This window comes from Benincasa hispida, chromosome 5 (assembly GCF_027475165.1).
Source record: "Benincasa hispida cultivar pf3 chromosome 5, pf3_genome.v1.1, whole genome shotgun sequence".
Classification (NCBI taxonomy): domain Eukaryota; kingdom Viridiplantae; phylum Streptophyta; class Magnoliopsida; order Cucurbitales; family Cucurbitaceae; genus Benincasa; species Benincasa hispida.
In genome coordinates this window covers 38,709,682-38,725,346 of record NC_143482.1, presented here as the reverse complement: position 1 = coordinate 38,725,346, position 15,665 = coordinate 38,709,682, and the positions used below count along the sequence as shown (strand labels likewise).

General features: G+C 34.9%; 2 protein-coding genes across 3 annotated transcripts; one reads left to right on the top strand and one right to left on the bottom strand.

Moving 5' to 3' along the window:
• Window positions 1-6,247: 6,247 nt before the first annotated feature.
• On the top strand, window positions 6,248-8,982 carry LOC120077796 (glutamyl-tRNA reductase 2, chloroplastic). Its single transcript, XM_039031835.2, has 3 exons — window positions 6,248-6,904; window positions 7,284-7,525; window positions 7,619-8,982. The coding sequence occupies exons 1-3, from the start codon at window positions 6,643-6,645 to the stop codon at window positions 8,744-8,746; spliced, it is 1,632 nt and encodes a 543-aa protein (XP_038887763.1). The 5' UTR covers window positions 6,248-6,642; the 3' UTR covers window positions 8,747-8,982.
• Window positions 8,983-9,130: 148 nt separating this feature from the next.
• On the bottom strand, window positions 9,131-13,420 carry TBL12 (trichome birefringence-like protein (DUF828)). Of its 2 annotated transcripts, none has more exons than XM_039031836.2 (4): window positions 12,670-13,420; window positions 11,395-11,532; window positions 9,919-10,168; window positions 9,131-9,829 (listed from the first exon to the last, which is right to left on the bottom strand). In XM_039031836.2, the coding sequence occupies exons 1-4, from the start codon at window positions 13,200-13,202 to the stop codon at window positions 9,548-9,550; spliced, it is 1,203 nt and encodes a 400-aa protein (XP_038887764.1). In that variant the 5' UTR covers window positions 13,203-13,420; the 3' UTR covers window positions 9,131-9,547. The 2 variants fall into 2 exon arrangements, with proteins under 2 accessions (XP_038887764.1, XP_090170142.1); XM_090314016.1 differs by having other exon boundaries at window positions 9,131-9,855; window positions 12,670-13,390.
• Window positions 13,421-15,665: the final 2,245 nt, after the last annotated feature.

Here is a 15,665-nt window from a genome sequence, read left to right as displayed (position 1 = left end):
CAAGAATTATATGGAGGAGGCATCCACTTTTCCAGACTCGAGTGGGTTTCAGATCCTTCCTGAGTCGAGCCGAGAAATCTACTTGGTTCTAATAATCCTTCAAAGCTTTGTCAATTTTTTTGTTGAGTTCTTAAGCATCAGCTTTAGAGCTATTTTGGTTGAGAAAATTTCGATGGAGTCAAATACTCCTGGTAATGAGAATGCCTTTGTCCCTTTCTTCCATGTTTCATTTGTTAGTCCCCGTTTTCCCTAACGAGCTCCGCAACTTTCCATTTACCACTTTCCATCTGAACCATTTTATAAAAAGTCCTCTACCCCAGGCAATGCTTCTCCAAGTTTAGGAAGGGGCATTGTTTAAAGGGTCATCGAGAAAGTCACAACTCTTAAAATACTTCCTATGAAGAACCCTAGTGACTAAACTGGTGGGATTTCTAATGATTCTTCAGCTATGCTTTACAAGGAGGGTCTGGTTAAAAAGATTGATATCTCTAAAGTCAAGCCAACCAAAAAGTCTTTACTCATATTAAGTTTTTTTTTTTCCCAACAAATCCTGTGAGAAACCTCACAAGGACCTCAAACAACAACCATTAATATCATTACATGCTCTTAGTTAATCTGAAACAACTCATGGTATGTATGGTTATGAATGGCTTGGATGATGCACTTATGCAAATTCCTTTACCTCCTAAGAGAATAACTTATCTTTCCAAGATTGGAAAGCCTTCAAGACTTTACCTTAGCACAAAAGAGAAAGAGATTAGAGGATACTAGGTCTCTTTGCCTTAGACCCCTTCATGGTTTGAAGGTATCAGTTGGGTAGCCGTTGATCATAATTCAATAGCTAACTGAAGTGATATAATTCAAGATCTTGTCCATCAATCCAACTTCAAACCCCAATTTGCCCATAACCTAAAGGAGAAGAGTCCATTCCACAATGTGATAAGCCTTAGAGATCGAGAGGTTTGTGATTCAAGTTCACATTTACTAAGCCAAACATTGGGTGAATGGGTATAAATTAATCTCAATTCGATTTGTGGGCCCCATTGGATTATTTTACTTTTTGTTTACACGTCCATTCGTAATCGTAATTAAAAGTGGGTCCATCGTACCATTCATAAAGAAATCTTGTAATCTGATTGAGCTTGGGAAGGTCCTCAATCCAATTGTGTTTGAATATGCAGTAGGACCCACATATTTGGTAAGAATATTTTTGCCTCAATTTTTGTCATTTTCCCTTTGAAATGAGGAGATATGCTTTACAGATGGAAGTACCAGTAGCAATTTTGGCTGCTTTAACAATTTTATAACCCTCTTTCTTCGTCTTACCAGTCTATTAGTTATTATAGTGAAGTTGATAGCAGTTAAGATACCAATGCTTTTATTGATTTTATTTTGTTTGATCGGTCTGAACGTTGAATTTTTAAATTTTTGTTATAACCACATTCATGCTACGGTTATCAATCTACCACTATAATGTTCCATCGATAGGAAAACTTTATTGTATAACGTGGTTGTCCGATTAAGCCTCATGCATATAGATTTACCTGTTCCTTCATACTCATGCAATCCCACAAACCAGATATTGATGAACAAAAGAAAGAAAAAATAGCAGATGATCAAAACAAAAATATTCTATTCATTTTTAGGGGAAAAAAAGTTCAATACAAAATAAGTGGATGATCATACAAGAGAGAATTAATGGAGTTAGGGTTTGCTACTGATAGACACAAACACATGCATCGAGTTATAATATAGTAAAACAGTCAAGAGACTGAGTATCATCCTCTAGAAAATTGGTCTAACTCTTCTAGCTATCCAAAGATACTTCTAATTTTATCTAGGGGACTGATCTGAAATGAATTTAAATCTAATTTTATCCTAAAAAGCAAATAAAAGATAACATCGGGGTGAAATTAGACAAAGAAACGTACTATGGTGATGATTTCATCTATGGATCAACTAAATTAATTATTTAGACATCGAATTCATTTTATGCTAACCATAAACTAACAGTCTTTTATCTAGGTATCCTCTATCCAACTCAATCCTTTTTCGCACCTAATTATCAACTCATTCTCATGCAATCAATTAGTTAGATATAACATTAGGTTCCTCTAATATCGATCTGTGTTAACATTCTATTATTCTCATGCATAGTTGATTAATAGTTTGACATGTTAGTTCCAATCTAACGCTTTCTCTCTCAAGTAAGACATCAAATTAAAATCATTCAAACAGTAGCTAATTGTTCAAATGCACTAAACATAAGCATGTCAAAACAGTTCATGCATTCAATAAATTCAAGAACAATCAACAAAGTTTTGCAATCCAAAAATTACGTCAAAACCCTAAGGACTATAAATCATTTACTCATGGCAGCGATACAAATAAAGACCGTTCATATCCTATCCAAAGTACAAAGGAACATAAAATAAAAGAGGGAAGAAAATTATCGATTGTCATCCTCAAGCTTGAGATTTCCCTTCAACAATCTCCTTGATCCACCACTCCTTTGGAAGCTTCGAGTGTTGAGGCTGATGCTCTAAATCTCGTGGTCTTGTAGTTTTTAATTATATTTGTACAAACTTATTATTTATATGATAAAATAAGTTGTAATTTATTTGACATTTAGTTGCATTAACCCAAAAACCAATAAACTAAGATCTGAGGTTATTAGATGTAACTTAAATATGTATGTAGAGATATACAGATGGATCATGTTTAAGTGATAACTTGAATGGTTTGTAGTAGATAGATAAGATTGGGTACCTTATTATGGTGACACTACGGATACGACCCGATTTATAGTTGTTACAATTGTTGTAAAGTGCTACAAATAATCTGATCCTGATCATTCATGTGGAGACATATAAGCGGGGTATCCTATATAAGAATTTGTATAAGATCGAACCACGAAATGAATAGTCTCTCTTTATAACACTGTTATTAGAAGAGATTTTCACTAGGATAACCATATGTGACTTGTCCTAAATCTTGAGTAAGTTATAAACTCCTAGTTATGAGGGCAGTCCTTTGATTTATATGGGTGAGAGTGGCCAGATTTACCGACTCAATAAGCTTATCATTTTGAGGATTCGTCTGATTGGGGAGCTAGGAACACAACTATACAAGAAGGAATTCTCTCCTTCCCTATTGTTAGGATAAGTAGATAAATTGCTCTCTTAAGTGTTGATTCTAAGGATTGAACAATATGACACTACACCCTCTCCTGGTCAGGAGGGGTTCGATTATAGTTGGACTACAACTAATTGTTCATTAGAAGGATTAGTGGTACTCAAGGAGTTAGATATAACTACAAAGGTAAAACAATAATTTTGACCCCATTATACTTACGAGCAATTTGTGAAGTGTCAACGCAATGTTGAATGGTTATATTTAGGGTTGACAACGAGGCTGGGACGGGGCGGGGGGACTCCCCATCTCCGTCCCCGTGGGGGGTATTTCCCCCATCCCCGCCCCCGTCCTCGCCAATTGAAGGCGAGGACGAGGACGGGGATTCCCCACCGGGGAAACGGGTCCCCGTAGGGACCCATCCCCGACTTTTATATATATATATAAATATATATGTATGTATGTATGTATGTAAAATTAAAAATTTAATCGAGGACGGGGATGGGGATGGGGACGGTGCGGGGATATTTTCACTGTCCCCAACCGGGGACCCGGTTAGAATCCACAGTTTGACCCCCATCCCCGGTCAAACTAAGGATTCCCCACCCTGACCCGCGAGGTTTTTTTATAACCCTAATTAGATCCAATGGACATAGAAATATATTTATAGTGCAAAGAGTATAGCTATCAGTCTCTGGTGGAGTGACCAGCAGTTAATGAAGGTTGATTAATTTAATTAATTAATTAATCAAGTATCATTAGAGTTTCAATCTTTAGGTCCATAAAGTTCCTTTGTTAGCTCAATAAGAACTAATGAGAATCAACATAATTTTGGATTAATTTAAATTGTTTAAATTAATTAAAAGGGAATTAATTATATAGGATATAATTAATATAATATATATGATACATTATAATATAAAGTTTTATTGAGAGAAATAAGTATTTCAATATGATTCAAATATTAATTATATGAATGTGATTCATATAAAAATTATAGGTTAAAATTAATATGAATATGATTTATATTAATACTATAGGTTATATGAGAGAATAATAAACTATAGGTTATATGTTATATGTGATATACCATATGGCTTAATATATATATATATATATATATATATATAAAAGAATGAGTTATTTTGATAACTTCCCTCAACCCCCCTTAACCACTCTCTCATATATGTGAAAAACAGACACAGCGAGAGAGACTACGGTTTTCATCAGGATCATCTCCATCCTCCCAAGAGAACTCTTTGTGTGTGTTAGTGTTCTCTGTGTGAAATTTTTCTCGCACAAAGCAAAATCTCCCTTACCAAAGTGAAAGATCAAAAGCCTACACCTCTCTGATTATTCCTCATCCTTGAAAATAACAAGGAAGATGTTGTGGTGGTATGCTATTGCTATTGTACGTTTTGGGTTGCTGTTCACTCTGAGAAGTTTTGCTCAAGTTCGTGCCGTGTCAGAGAGGAAGCAACAATACTATGTTCTTCAAAGGTGAGTCTTGATCCCTTCTCCTCTTTGAAATTTATAATAGAGAAAACATGCTTAATTAATTTAGTTTATCCATGTTTCTATCCTCTAAGTTTTATATGTTCGGTAAAATGAAAATCAAGACACACATATTCATATGCTTTCTCTTCGGGGTATTCCAAACCCTTCATCAAGATGTCGCCTCTGTCTAGGAATCGACTCCCCGTGGAGGTCTTGACAAACTCTAACCAAAACCCTAAAAACATCCTCCTCATTCTAGTCAGCAACAGACTTATTTTATAAGCAGCGTCCGCAGTGTAATCACACTAGCTTTTATTTATCGTTGTGTAAAATGCAGCATAATTATATTGATGTGTTACATTCTTTGGAAGAGACGCACGTGTTTTGTCTGTCAAAGTTCGTAGCGTAGCTACACTGTGGACAACATTTGTTATGCTTTGGTGAATCTTTAGCTATTGCCTTTCAGCGTAGCATTGTGCTCTTGAGAGGGTAATTATGCTCGATGCATAGACATTTTGGTCATTTCATCCTCGAAATTGCTTGTTCCGGTCCAATTGCTCAATTTCTTACAATTAAACATAAAAAGCATCAAAGATCACAAATTAAGTATAAAGTTAACCAAATTCTAAGCCTAAAAAATGCACTTTTGGAGTGTGTTTTGGTTATTCACCAAAACAAACAAAAAAAAAATATGCAAACCCCAACCCCTCAGCCTCACTGCAAGAAAAAGAAGACGATTGCCGATCGAAACGATGTAAAAAATCAAAGTAAAAGGCAGAATATATTACACTTACATGCGAACGAGCGAACAAATGATCGATGAACACTGAAAAATGGGAATCATAAGATAAATCGTGAGGAAGTAAGGAAGAATGCATTAAAACGATCGAAAAATTGTTTGAAATGGGGTAAATGGTCGTGTTCGATGTTGTCGATCAGAAATGGTGTGATGAGGGTGGTTTTATCATTTTTGTTCCACCTTTGGATTAATGATTTGAAATAAACAAACTGAATCACAATCATATTGTTTTTTAAAAATTAGATGAGTAAACACCAACAATCACAATCACACTAGTTTTCAATTGAGGCCCACTTCGATTGATGGTCCAATTAGAATAAACTCAAATTAGACCATTTTTCATTCTCTCATGCAAAGTGACCTAATTTTTAATCAAAATTGCCACAATCGTAATGAGTTTACATTCATGTATCAATTGTAATGACCGTCAATCGAAAAGGGATGAGATTTCTTTAATTGTGTTTACTACATATTGACACAATCGTAAATAAAAAAGGATAAATAATGGAAAATTGGTAAAAGAGGAGATGTGGGTCCCACGTAATAATCAAATGTAATTAGATTGATGACCCTTTTCTCCATATTAGTATTATATTTCTTGATTATTCATTTTATAATGGAGCCTATATTTGCTTACAATTACAAAACACTTGACAACAAACTTAATAAAATGTTTACAAAAAGAAGTAAACATGACCCAAATTCCCATCTTTTTTTATCCAAAGCCTTCATTCTCATTAGTCAAGAGTGTGAAAGCATAAATATTCTTGATGTGATTAGACTCTTTCTTGATTAAACAATCAAATATAAAATTAGGGCACATTTTTCTTTTGTCAACGAATGTAAATTAGGGCATAATTTATAATTTACCTGCCCAGCTGTGAACTTTCCTTTCCGGCCATATGGCTGCCGCCATTGGACCCATCAGCTCTACCAAAACGTGTGTCCCTTTCTTTGGTCAAACTTTCCGCACCAAATACCAAACCCCATCTTTGAATCTTTCTCCATTATAGAATTTCAGAAATGAAAAAGATGATCCTTTGAATTTCTCGCGTCAAACCATCGATTCATTTCGTCGAAGGAGTATATACATATATAAGGCGAGCCCCATCCCCGGCCGATGCGGTTTCGCATTGCGCTTTCCTGTTCGATTTGATCTGGTGAGGGGTTTTTCAGATTAGGAGCTGCATTTTTTGGTTTTCTTGTTTCTGCCAATGGCGGCGGCTGTGGGGGGTTTGATGACGTGCTTTGTCCGTCCGAGTGTTGAATTTATTGCTCCTTCAACGTCGTATTCTTCTCCGGTGCGTGTGTTCTTCAAGCCCTTTAAGGGTAACAGACTTGTGTTGAAGAGGGAAGGTTCTTGGGGTCCTAGGTGCGAGATCGATCCCAATTCCACCTCGGTTCGAAGCGATCTGATTGGTTCGAATGCACTTGCTCCTTCGGCTCTTGAATTGCTTAAGACATCTTCAGTTAATAGTGAGTGTTTGAATTTCAGATTTGTTAAGATGATGTGTGTGTTTGTATTGAATGCTCATTTGCTTAAAACGTCTTCTGCATATGGTATAGATTTGCTCAGATTTTCTTTTGCAATGAATTAATAGTTTGATTGGAATATTTTGGTCGGTGGTTATTTCAGATGTGTGTTAATCTCGATAGCAACTCGTTGTTTGTTGTACCTTTTGATTATGGAAACGCACGAAATTCCTGAGCTTTCTGGAACTTCTGTGTTTTAACTATATTTTTCTTTTTCTTCCCAAGAATGGTTTAAATTCACAGTGGAAGCAATTTTGGTCATGGGAAGCTCTGAAAGATGTAGAGGGAGCTAATTGTTGTTACCTTTTTTTCATTTGAACAGGATATACAAGAGAAAGGAGCAGTATTGTGGTGATTGGTCTTAATGTTCACACTGCACCAGTAGAGTTGCGTGAGAAACTTGCCATTCCAGAAGCTCAATGGCCTCAGGCCATTGGTGAACTCTGTTCTCTAAACCATATAGAAGAAGCTGCTGTTCTTAGTACTTGTAATCGGATTGAGATTTATGTTGTAGCATTGTCGCAACATCGTGGGGTTAAAGAAGTGACAGAATGGATGTCCAAGGTGTGTAGTATAATTACATATATACATATTGTTTCGATCAATATCACTTTCTAAGTCAATGTTTCTAATTTTCTTATTCTTTTCATCTGGCAGAGAAGTGGAATTCCTATTTTAGAGCTTTGTAAGCATAGGGTTCTATTATACAATAATGATGCAACTCAACACCTATTTGAAGTTTCTGCGGGTCTTGACTCTCTTGTGCTTGGAGAAGGTCAAATTCTTGCTCAGGTGAAACATGTTGTTAAAACAGGACAAGGTGTAGCTGGTTTTGACAGAAAAATTAGTGGGTTGTTCAAGCATGCAATCAGTGTCGGAAAGCGGGTTAGAACTGAGACCAACATTTCCTCGGGGTCGGTTTCTGTCAGTTCAGCTGCTGTGGAGCTTGCACAGAAGAAACTTCCAGAATCTTCATATGCTACTGCAAAAGTGATGGTAGTTGGTGCAGGAAAAATGGGGAAACTTGTGATCAAACACTTGGTCGCAAAAGGATGTAGGAAGATGGTGGTTGTGAACAGAACTCAGGACAGTGTTGATGCTCTAAGCAAGGAACTCAAAGATGTTGAGATAATCTACAAACCCCTCTCAGAGATTTTAGCATGTGCTGCAGAGGTAGATGTCATCTTCACGTGCACTGCTTCAAAAACGCCCTTATTTACGAAGGAGCATGTAGCTATGCTACCCCCTACATGTACAGAAACAGGAATACGTTTATTTGTTGATATATCAGTTCCGAGGAATGTCGAGCCATGTGTATCAGATCTTGAGAGCGTGTCTGTCTTCAATGTGGATGATCTCAAGGAAGTTGTGGCTGCTAATAAGGAGGATAGGTTACGGAAAGTTCAGGATGCTCAATCGATAATTGCAGAAGAAATAAACAAATTTGAAGCCTGGAAGGATTCCCTTGAAACTGTTCCTACCATCAAGAAGTTTAGAGCTTATGTTGAGAGGATCAGGGCTGCTGAACTAGACAAATGTTTGTCTAAGATGGGTGAAGACATCCCAAAGAAAAAGAAAGTGGCCATCAATGATCTTAGCTTGGGTATAGCTAACAAACTACTTCATGGTCCAATACAGCACTTAAGATGTGATGGCAATGATAGCCGGACGTTGGATGAGATACTTCAGAATATGCATGCTATTAACAGAATGTTTGATCTTGAGACAGATTTGTCCGTATTGGAAGAGAAGATTAGAGCAAAAGTTGAACGTGGCCAGAAGTAGGTCCCATTGTTTTGAATGGTTTTGTTGATATTCTTTCAGTTACAGCATTCATGGCTTGTGACTGCTTGTAACCTTACACGGTTGACGGTTCAGTTTCTGTTCCATTGTATTTTGTGCGGCAAATTGCCCGAAGATGCGAGTAGCAGAATATGTATTGAAATGAGAGATTATAGAGAAAATTTCACAATTGCAGTCGATTTATTGTTTTCTGTAATATAAAGGAAACTTGGTGAAAACATGTTGCTGATGTTGCCTTTTAATCATTGTTCAGATCATCTCCTAAATTCTTAATCTGATAAACAAGTTTTGGGATACTTTGCTTGGTCGATTGAAGTCGACAGTTACAAAATTCTTGAAACATCCCAACTCAAGAAAGGCCAAAACTTTGTAAAAGAAAGTTCTGAATTGGATAACAATATTTGAAATAGAGTATAGATTGATTAGCAACAATGAAGAAATTACCCTGCCAATGATACCTATAATCTGGTAAGAATCATTTGGTGCGAGTGAGACAATAGAGGAAGAAAAGAAACTCAACTTTTCATTGTACTTTTTCTAGAAAAATCATCATTATCAGATTACTTCCCTACAGAAAGCAGTACAGTGCTGTTCCATTAGAATGGCTCTCACAAAACTGCCCTTGGTTTATACTAAGCTATGCTTGTCTTTTATCTTGTCAATGTCTTAATGTTCAAGAACCAGAACTTCAATTTGAATGAGTATATCGTTCGGAGGATCTTCATGGGAAATCTGCAAACATCTCGAACTCGAACTCGAACATATTCTTATTCTTATCGTCAATTATCTCGTCTTTAAGTGATGACTGATGAGTTCGGACAAAATATCAACCCATGTATCTGGAACTCCTGGTAAGCACCAATGCATGCAGTCCTGTCCCCAAACAGCTACTGCATCTTTTCTTCCCAACCAAATGGCTGGATGAGCATCTGCTCTGAACTCACTCAAGTGAGTGAGATCAAGAACCTCAATATCCGAGTCACGTATTGCCTCGTTGATGAGGCGATTTATTGTTCTTGCTTCTCTATTCACCCCATTGTTGCTTGGATCAAACCAAATGTCTAGCTGTCCAGGTATTATTACTCAATCACCTTGTGGAAGAGGAAAGTTAAAAGAGGGCCCAAATTTTAACTGAAAGGAAAAGGTTTGCTCACCTGAGATTCTTCAAGGGGTTCATTGAATAAGCAGCTGCCATTTTGATTCCATTCACCACCATAAAAATGTCTAGGGGATTGTAGACGCCAAAACTTAAGTGTCTTGCCAGGAATTTCTTTTTGTATGCGGGAGACCATAAGTTTAAGAACAAGTTTGAGTCCATCCATCATCTCGAGAGCTGGAAGTATCGGTTGACCAGCACGATAAAAAACTAGAGGTTTCTCTTTTGGGAACTTATCATAACCCCACCTGGTAAGAAATTATACCTTGTGAGATAGAAAAATGGCAACTAAAGAGTTGAAAGCGATTTTTAGCTTTTACATGGTGCACACTTGAACTAGGTTAGTACACGTTTTAAGTTAGTCAAGGACGAGCTACCAAAGGAAGAACACATCACTGGGTTAATTTCTCCCTTCTGTTCCTCTAAATGAAAGTGTGGCTTCTTCTTTTAAGAAAATACGTAAAGAAAATTATATACAGCCGAGAAGACTTGGAAAAATTCAGTTTAAAAATTTATTATCTAAAAATAATGTTAAGAAATCACACAAGACATCAATTTACATGAGTCTGGGCTTCCCTTGCACAGGATAACCCCCCCTACCATTACATGTAGTGGCCAAAGAACGACTTGCAAGAATAAGATCTTGGTTTATCTTAATCTCACGTCATAGTATCTAACTCACGTTTCAAACGATTACTTTCTAAATTTTAGGCGAGCTTGTTCCTTAATCTCCCTATGATACTAAAACCCAATGTCCCAACAACAGTGCTTCCACATTCCAAGAGTTCAAACTCTGTTAATCAACTACACATCTTGAAAGCTTATTTTGCTTCTATGCTTTACCTAAAACGAAAATCAAAATCATATACTAGTGGACTCACAGGACGCCATGAATGTCTAAGGAAAACGGCTGCTGCCAATCTGACTTCTAAGCCCAACCATATCGAACAACTACATGCTTGCTGGAAAGAAGCTCCAGTCGAACAAAATAAAGTCTAAAGGGTAATTACAAAAATCTTTACGCAGAGATAGAAATAAGGGGGGACAACACGTCACCCAAGGACTCTCAACCTTTCTAAAATGCCTTAATTAAAGTTACAACAGCGCTGGCATTTCTCCGAATAATGTACCTTAATTTCACTTTAAATTATACCCTGCATCCCTAATACTCATACAACAACAATAAAAACCAGAAAACCCAGACTCGCCTTAATAGCCAAAATAATAATGGAATACAATGATACGATCTTAGTACTTCAAGCAACTCAGTTTCCTCTCTTGAGCCCAATGTCAATAAAATGCTGCCCCTCTATCTATAAACCTCCAACCTCCAACCATCAAATTACATAACCTTCCAACATAATCACTCACTCACATAGACTATTTAGTATCTAACATATAAAAGCAGTGCAATGAAGGCATTGGAAAATTTGTGTTTAACTGTCATATTGCTTAAAAGGGAAAAAGAAATTACCAATGGCCAGTGTTAAACACAAGAACATCGTAGAAGTTGGTGATGTTTGCCCAATCATCTGCAGGAATATCAACATCCACTCTGTATACTCCTTCTGATTGACTTTGGTCATCAGAAGCAGAATATTTTGGCTGCCACCTTTGTTTAATCAGTTACAAGAACATAAGAATAAATATAACTATTCATGCGAAGGAAATAAAACAAACCAAATAGACTTGTCAGGATTTAATTCCACAAACGGACTATTTCTTTGGTTCAAAGTTGGAAACTTTTTTTCTTTCAACAAATGATACATTGCTATAACCACATCCGATTTTGATAAATAATCTGTTAAAGATATAACATTGTTTAGACAGCGCAAAAGTAAATTTTGAGAACTAAGTGGTAAATGTGACATGATATTGAAGTTATAGTACGTTTCATATAATAATTTTCTTTAATAGAAACATAAGAATTTGATTATTTGAAACAAACATATTGTGTAAGTAATACTGAAGTGGATAAGATATCATATCCCCTTGAACTAAAAATGATTGCACATCATAGCTTAACCTACACTGCAGTCCATAAATCAGCAAAATAAGAAAGAAAACCATCAGGTTTGATATTTATACTCCCTAAGTAAGCCTACATCTTGACTAATCTAAACTTTCTCATATATTGCAAAACTCTCTACAACCACAAAACTCACCACATTGCTGAAATGTACCCCTCTCAAAAACAAGATTAGAGGAAACATCATTAGAGGGATCCAAGATACTAAAGGGGGCGTTTGGTCCCAACTTGTCTTGGTTTGGGCCTCCCACTATAATAATGGAAGTTCCCGATTATTATAACCTACACTTAGCTAAAACTATTTGAAAACCTCATTGCTACAGTATTTACTTAGCTACAATAAAACTATTTGAGAACTCTTATTGTCTACCGTTTTTACTATATTGTATCCACTTTCTCTCATTTGTACCCCAAACTAAAATAATCTGTACCACAAACACAGAAAATAATAATCACTGATTATAATAGTCAACTCAACGTCTCAAACCGCTCCTAAAAAATTTGCAAATAAATTTGAACCAAAGATCCTCTTACAAAGTCATATTACAGAATTAAGTAATTCATGGTTGCTAACTTAGAAATCTTACTTCTGAAGTTCTAATCGTTGAGCTAACTTAGACCACAAAAAAGTCTAAACATTCTAACCACCAAAAGCTACTTCCCATTTCAAGCTGGGAATGGTAAGTCGCAAGATTAGCAAAGAAAAGCTACAAATCATACTTGTATTTGGCGAGCAACACTGCACGATGATAAGCAACCGTCACATTGAACTTTGGAAAATAAGCACCCTTCCAAGCCCCTTTCCTCTTCCACTTCTTTACACCCAAATCAGCCACTCTAAGACTACACAAAAACGAAGTCAAGAAATTCTCATTCAAAGAATCACCAACAAACCCAATATTCCTGTTTTTCATTAGATCCAGAAATCTGAAAGGATCAATCCGGGGCAAGTCGCAGGTTTGAGGCACCCATTTCCACGAATTGATTATACCCATATTCTCTCTTTGGTTCCTCAAGCAATTCCAGGCGTTTCTATGAAATGGGCAAGTCTCATCATAAATGGGTCGGCGATTGGGGTCTCGAATCCACTGGCCCTTGAAGAGATTGCATGTGGGCGATGCAGAAATCTTTTTTATTTGCGGAGATGGCGAAGTGGGTGCGTGAAGAGACACGGTTAAGGAGTAGAGAAAGAGGATCAAGAGGGGAAGAAGGATCATCCATTGGAAGAGGGGTCGGATGAGTTTACGATGCATTGCAGAGCTTCATTTATGGCGGTGGATTGAAGGAGAAAGAAAACTGAATCAGTGGTTGATCCGGCGAGTTAGTAAAGAGTTTCTATACAGAACCTCCATTTTTTTTTTTTTTTTTTTTTTGAGAATAATAAAACATAAAGAACTTTGATTGTTCTTCCTTTTTGGTTTCAGAAATGGTATTATTTTTATAAGGACAACATTTTCTGTTTTTGTTTTTCATTTTTTAAGAAACAAACTTATTTAATAACTATTATGTTTTTGTTTTTCATTTTTTAAGAAACGAATTTATTTAATAACTATTATGTTTTTGTTTTTCGTTTGGTTTTTGTTTTTCATTTTTTAAGAAACGAATTTATTTAATAACTATTATGTTTTTGTTTTTCATTTGTTAAGAAACGAACTTATTTAATAAGTGTTTCTATTTTTTATTTCTAACTTTAAAAAAAACATTTTTAAAAATGACTACCTGTTTCTATTTCAATTTCACCGTTTCTACCGATAATTATGATCAGTTTTTGGTTTATTGGTATCAGGTACGCATAGTAATTGACTTCTCTTTGCCAATCATGGATTCAAATTCACTTGAAGGGACATTTTCGATTTTTATTTTTATTTTTTGAAGAATCTGTTTTTTTCATTATATTTTTATTTTTATTTTTTCTTTATTAATTTTTTCTTTATAAAAATATTCTTCAATATTTATATTTTATTTTAATCTTAATTTTTAACTTCTCCAATATTTAGATTTATATATTATTTTAAATTCCAATATGTATATTATTTTCTTTATATTTCAAATTTCAACTCCCACACTTTATGGTTTTTTTTTGTTTTTTCTTTTATATTTGTTTCCATCTTTTATATTTTATTTATCTTTTTACTAAATTTTATATTTACTGCTATATTTATATTTATTAATTTTAAAATTTAAAATTCTTCAATATTTAGATTTATATGTTATTTTAATTTTTATTTTGTACATTAATTTTTTTTATATAAATTTCAACTTTTGAGTACTAAAATACAAATTTTGCTGATTTAGATATTCAATTAGCTTAATATTAATATTCTACGACCATGACATTTACATAATTATATAATTAAGTTGGATTTGACTTGACATCATTTAAAACAAATGACCAGATGATAGTGCTGATCAAATTTAGACAACATATAAAGGATATGATACAACTTTTTATTATATTTAGTTGTTATCGAGACTTACTTGTATTAGATGACATAAACTTTTGATAATATCTTTTTCGATGTTTAATGTATGACATATCTTTTTTATATATATTATATTGTTACAAAAAAATGAACAAAAGAAAAAAAAAAAGAAACGAGAAATAGTTATAAAAAAATTCTATTTCTATTTCTATTTCTTTTTCTTAAGAAACAAAAAACAGGAATACTTATCAACCATAGTCATGTTTCTTGTTCTAAAAAATAAAACAAAAACAAAAAACAAAAAATAGGAAACTAGAAATAGGAAATGGGAACGTTATCAAACGAGCAACACTTTTGGTCATTTACTGTATCTATCCATTAAATTCCATTTAAAAAAAAAAATCTGAGTTAAGTGGTATAATTTTTACCCTAAACTTTTAATTTCATCAAATTTAAAGTTTATACTTAATTACATTTTATAATTTTTGCTGGTCCCTAGTAATGGACGTAAGTGTGTCAAAAGTTCAAATCTCCAATACATCCATTGTTGTACTAAAAATAATTCTAATTTCTAATGTCTACTTAATTTATGCTAATGCACCCACTAATTTTACTACAAAGTAGGTTAAATTAAAGGTTTAATCTGGACCTTTCATATTAATATGGTTGTTTTCAAAACTTATTAGAGAAATATTGTTGTTTTGAAACTTATTAGAGAAATATTGTTGTTTTGGGAGTTCGAGGCTAGAAGTCGAGGGTTGAGGATTCGATTAATGTAGAGGTCGAGCGTTGAGAACTCGACAAACAAAGAAAAACTTGGAAACAATATGTATATTAGAGGTTGTCGAAAGTTGAAGTTTCGACATACATAAGTCGAAACTTCAACCCTCGACAAGGAAGATAAGTGGGTGAAGGAAATCTCGCTAATTTTGTGATGAGAATCTCGCTCTAGAAGGAAATCTCGCTAATTTTGTGATGCTAGGGTTGTCGAAGGTTGAAGTTTCGATATACATAAGTCGAAACTTCAACCCTCGACAAGGAAGATAAGTGGGTGAAGGAAATCTCGCTAATTTTGTGATGATAGAGTTGTCGAAGGTTGAAGTTTTGACATACATAAGTCGAAACTTCAACTCTCGACAAGGAAGATAAGTAAGTGAAGGAAATCTTGTTAATTTTGTGATGAGGATCTCGCTCTAAAAGAAAATCTCGCTAATTTTGTGATGGAGATCTCGCTCTAGAAGGGAATCTCGCTAGAAATGTGGGTTGAATCTCACTGGTAAGGTGAGCATCGCT

What these genes read in the sequence shown, in the direction of transcription:
- LOC120077796 (XM_039031835.2), top strand. Translation starts at nt 6,643, where the DNA reads ATGGCGGCGGCTGTGGGGGGTTTGATGACGTGCTTTGTCCGTCCGAGT. An exon ending in TAAGACATCTTCAGTTAATA is followed by an intron (nt 6,905 to 7,283) that starts GTGAGTGTTTGA and finishes TCATTTGAACAG; the next exon opens with GATATACAAGAGAAAGGAGC. An exon ending in TGACAGAATGGATGTCCAAG is followed by an intron (nt 7,526 to 7,618) that starts GTGTGTAGTATA and finishes TTCATCTGGCAG; the next exon opens with AGAAGTGGAATTCCTATTTT.
- TBL12 (XM_039031836.2), bottom strand. Translation starts at nt 13,202, where the DNA reads ATGCATCGTAAACTCATCCGACCCCTCTTCCAATGGATGATCCTTCTT. An exon ending in GTGTTGCTCGCCAAATACAA is followed by an intron (nt 11,533 to 12,669) that starts GTATGATTTGTA and finishes GATTAAACAAAG; the next exon opens with GTGGCAGCCAAAATATTCTG. An exon ending in GTGTTTAACACTGGCCATTG is followed by an intron (nt 10,169 to 11,394) that starts GTAATTTCTTTT and finishes ATTTCTTACCAG; the next exon opens with GTGGGGTTATGATAAGTTCC.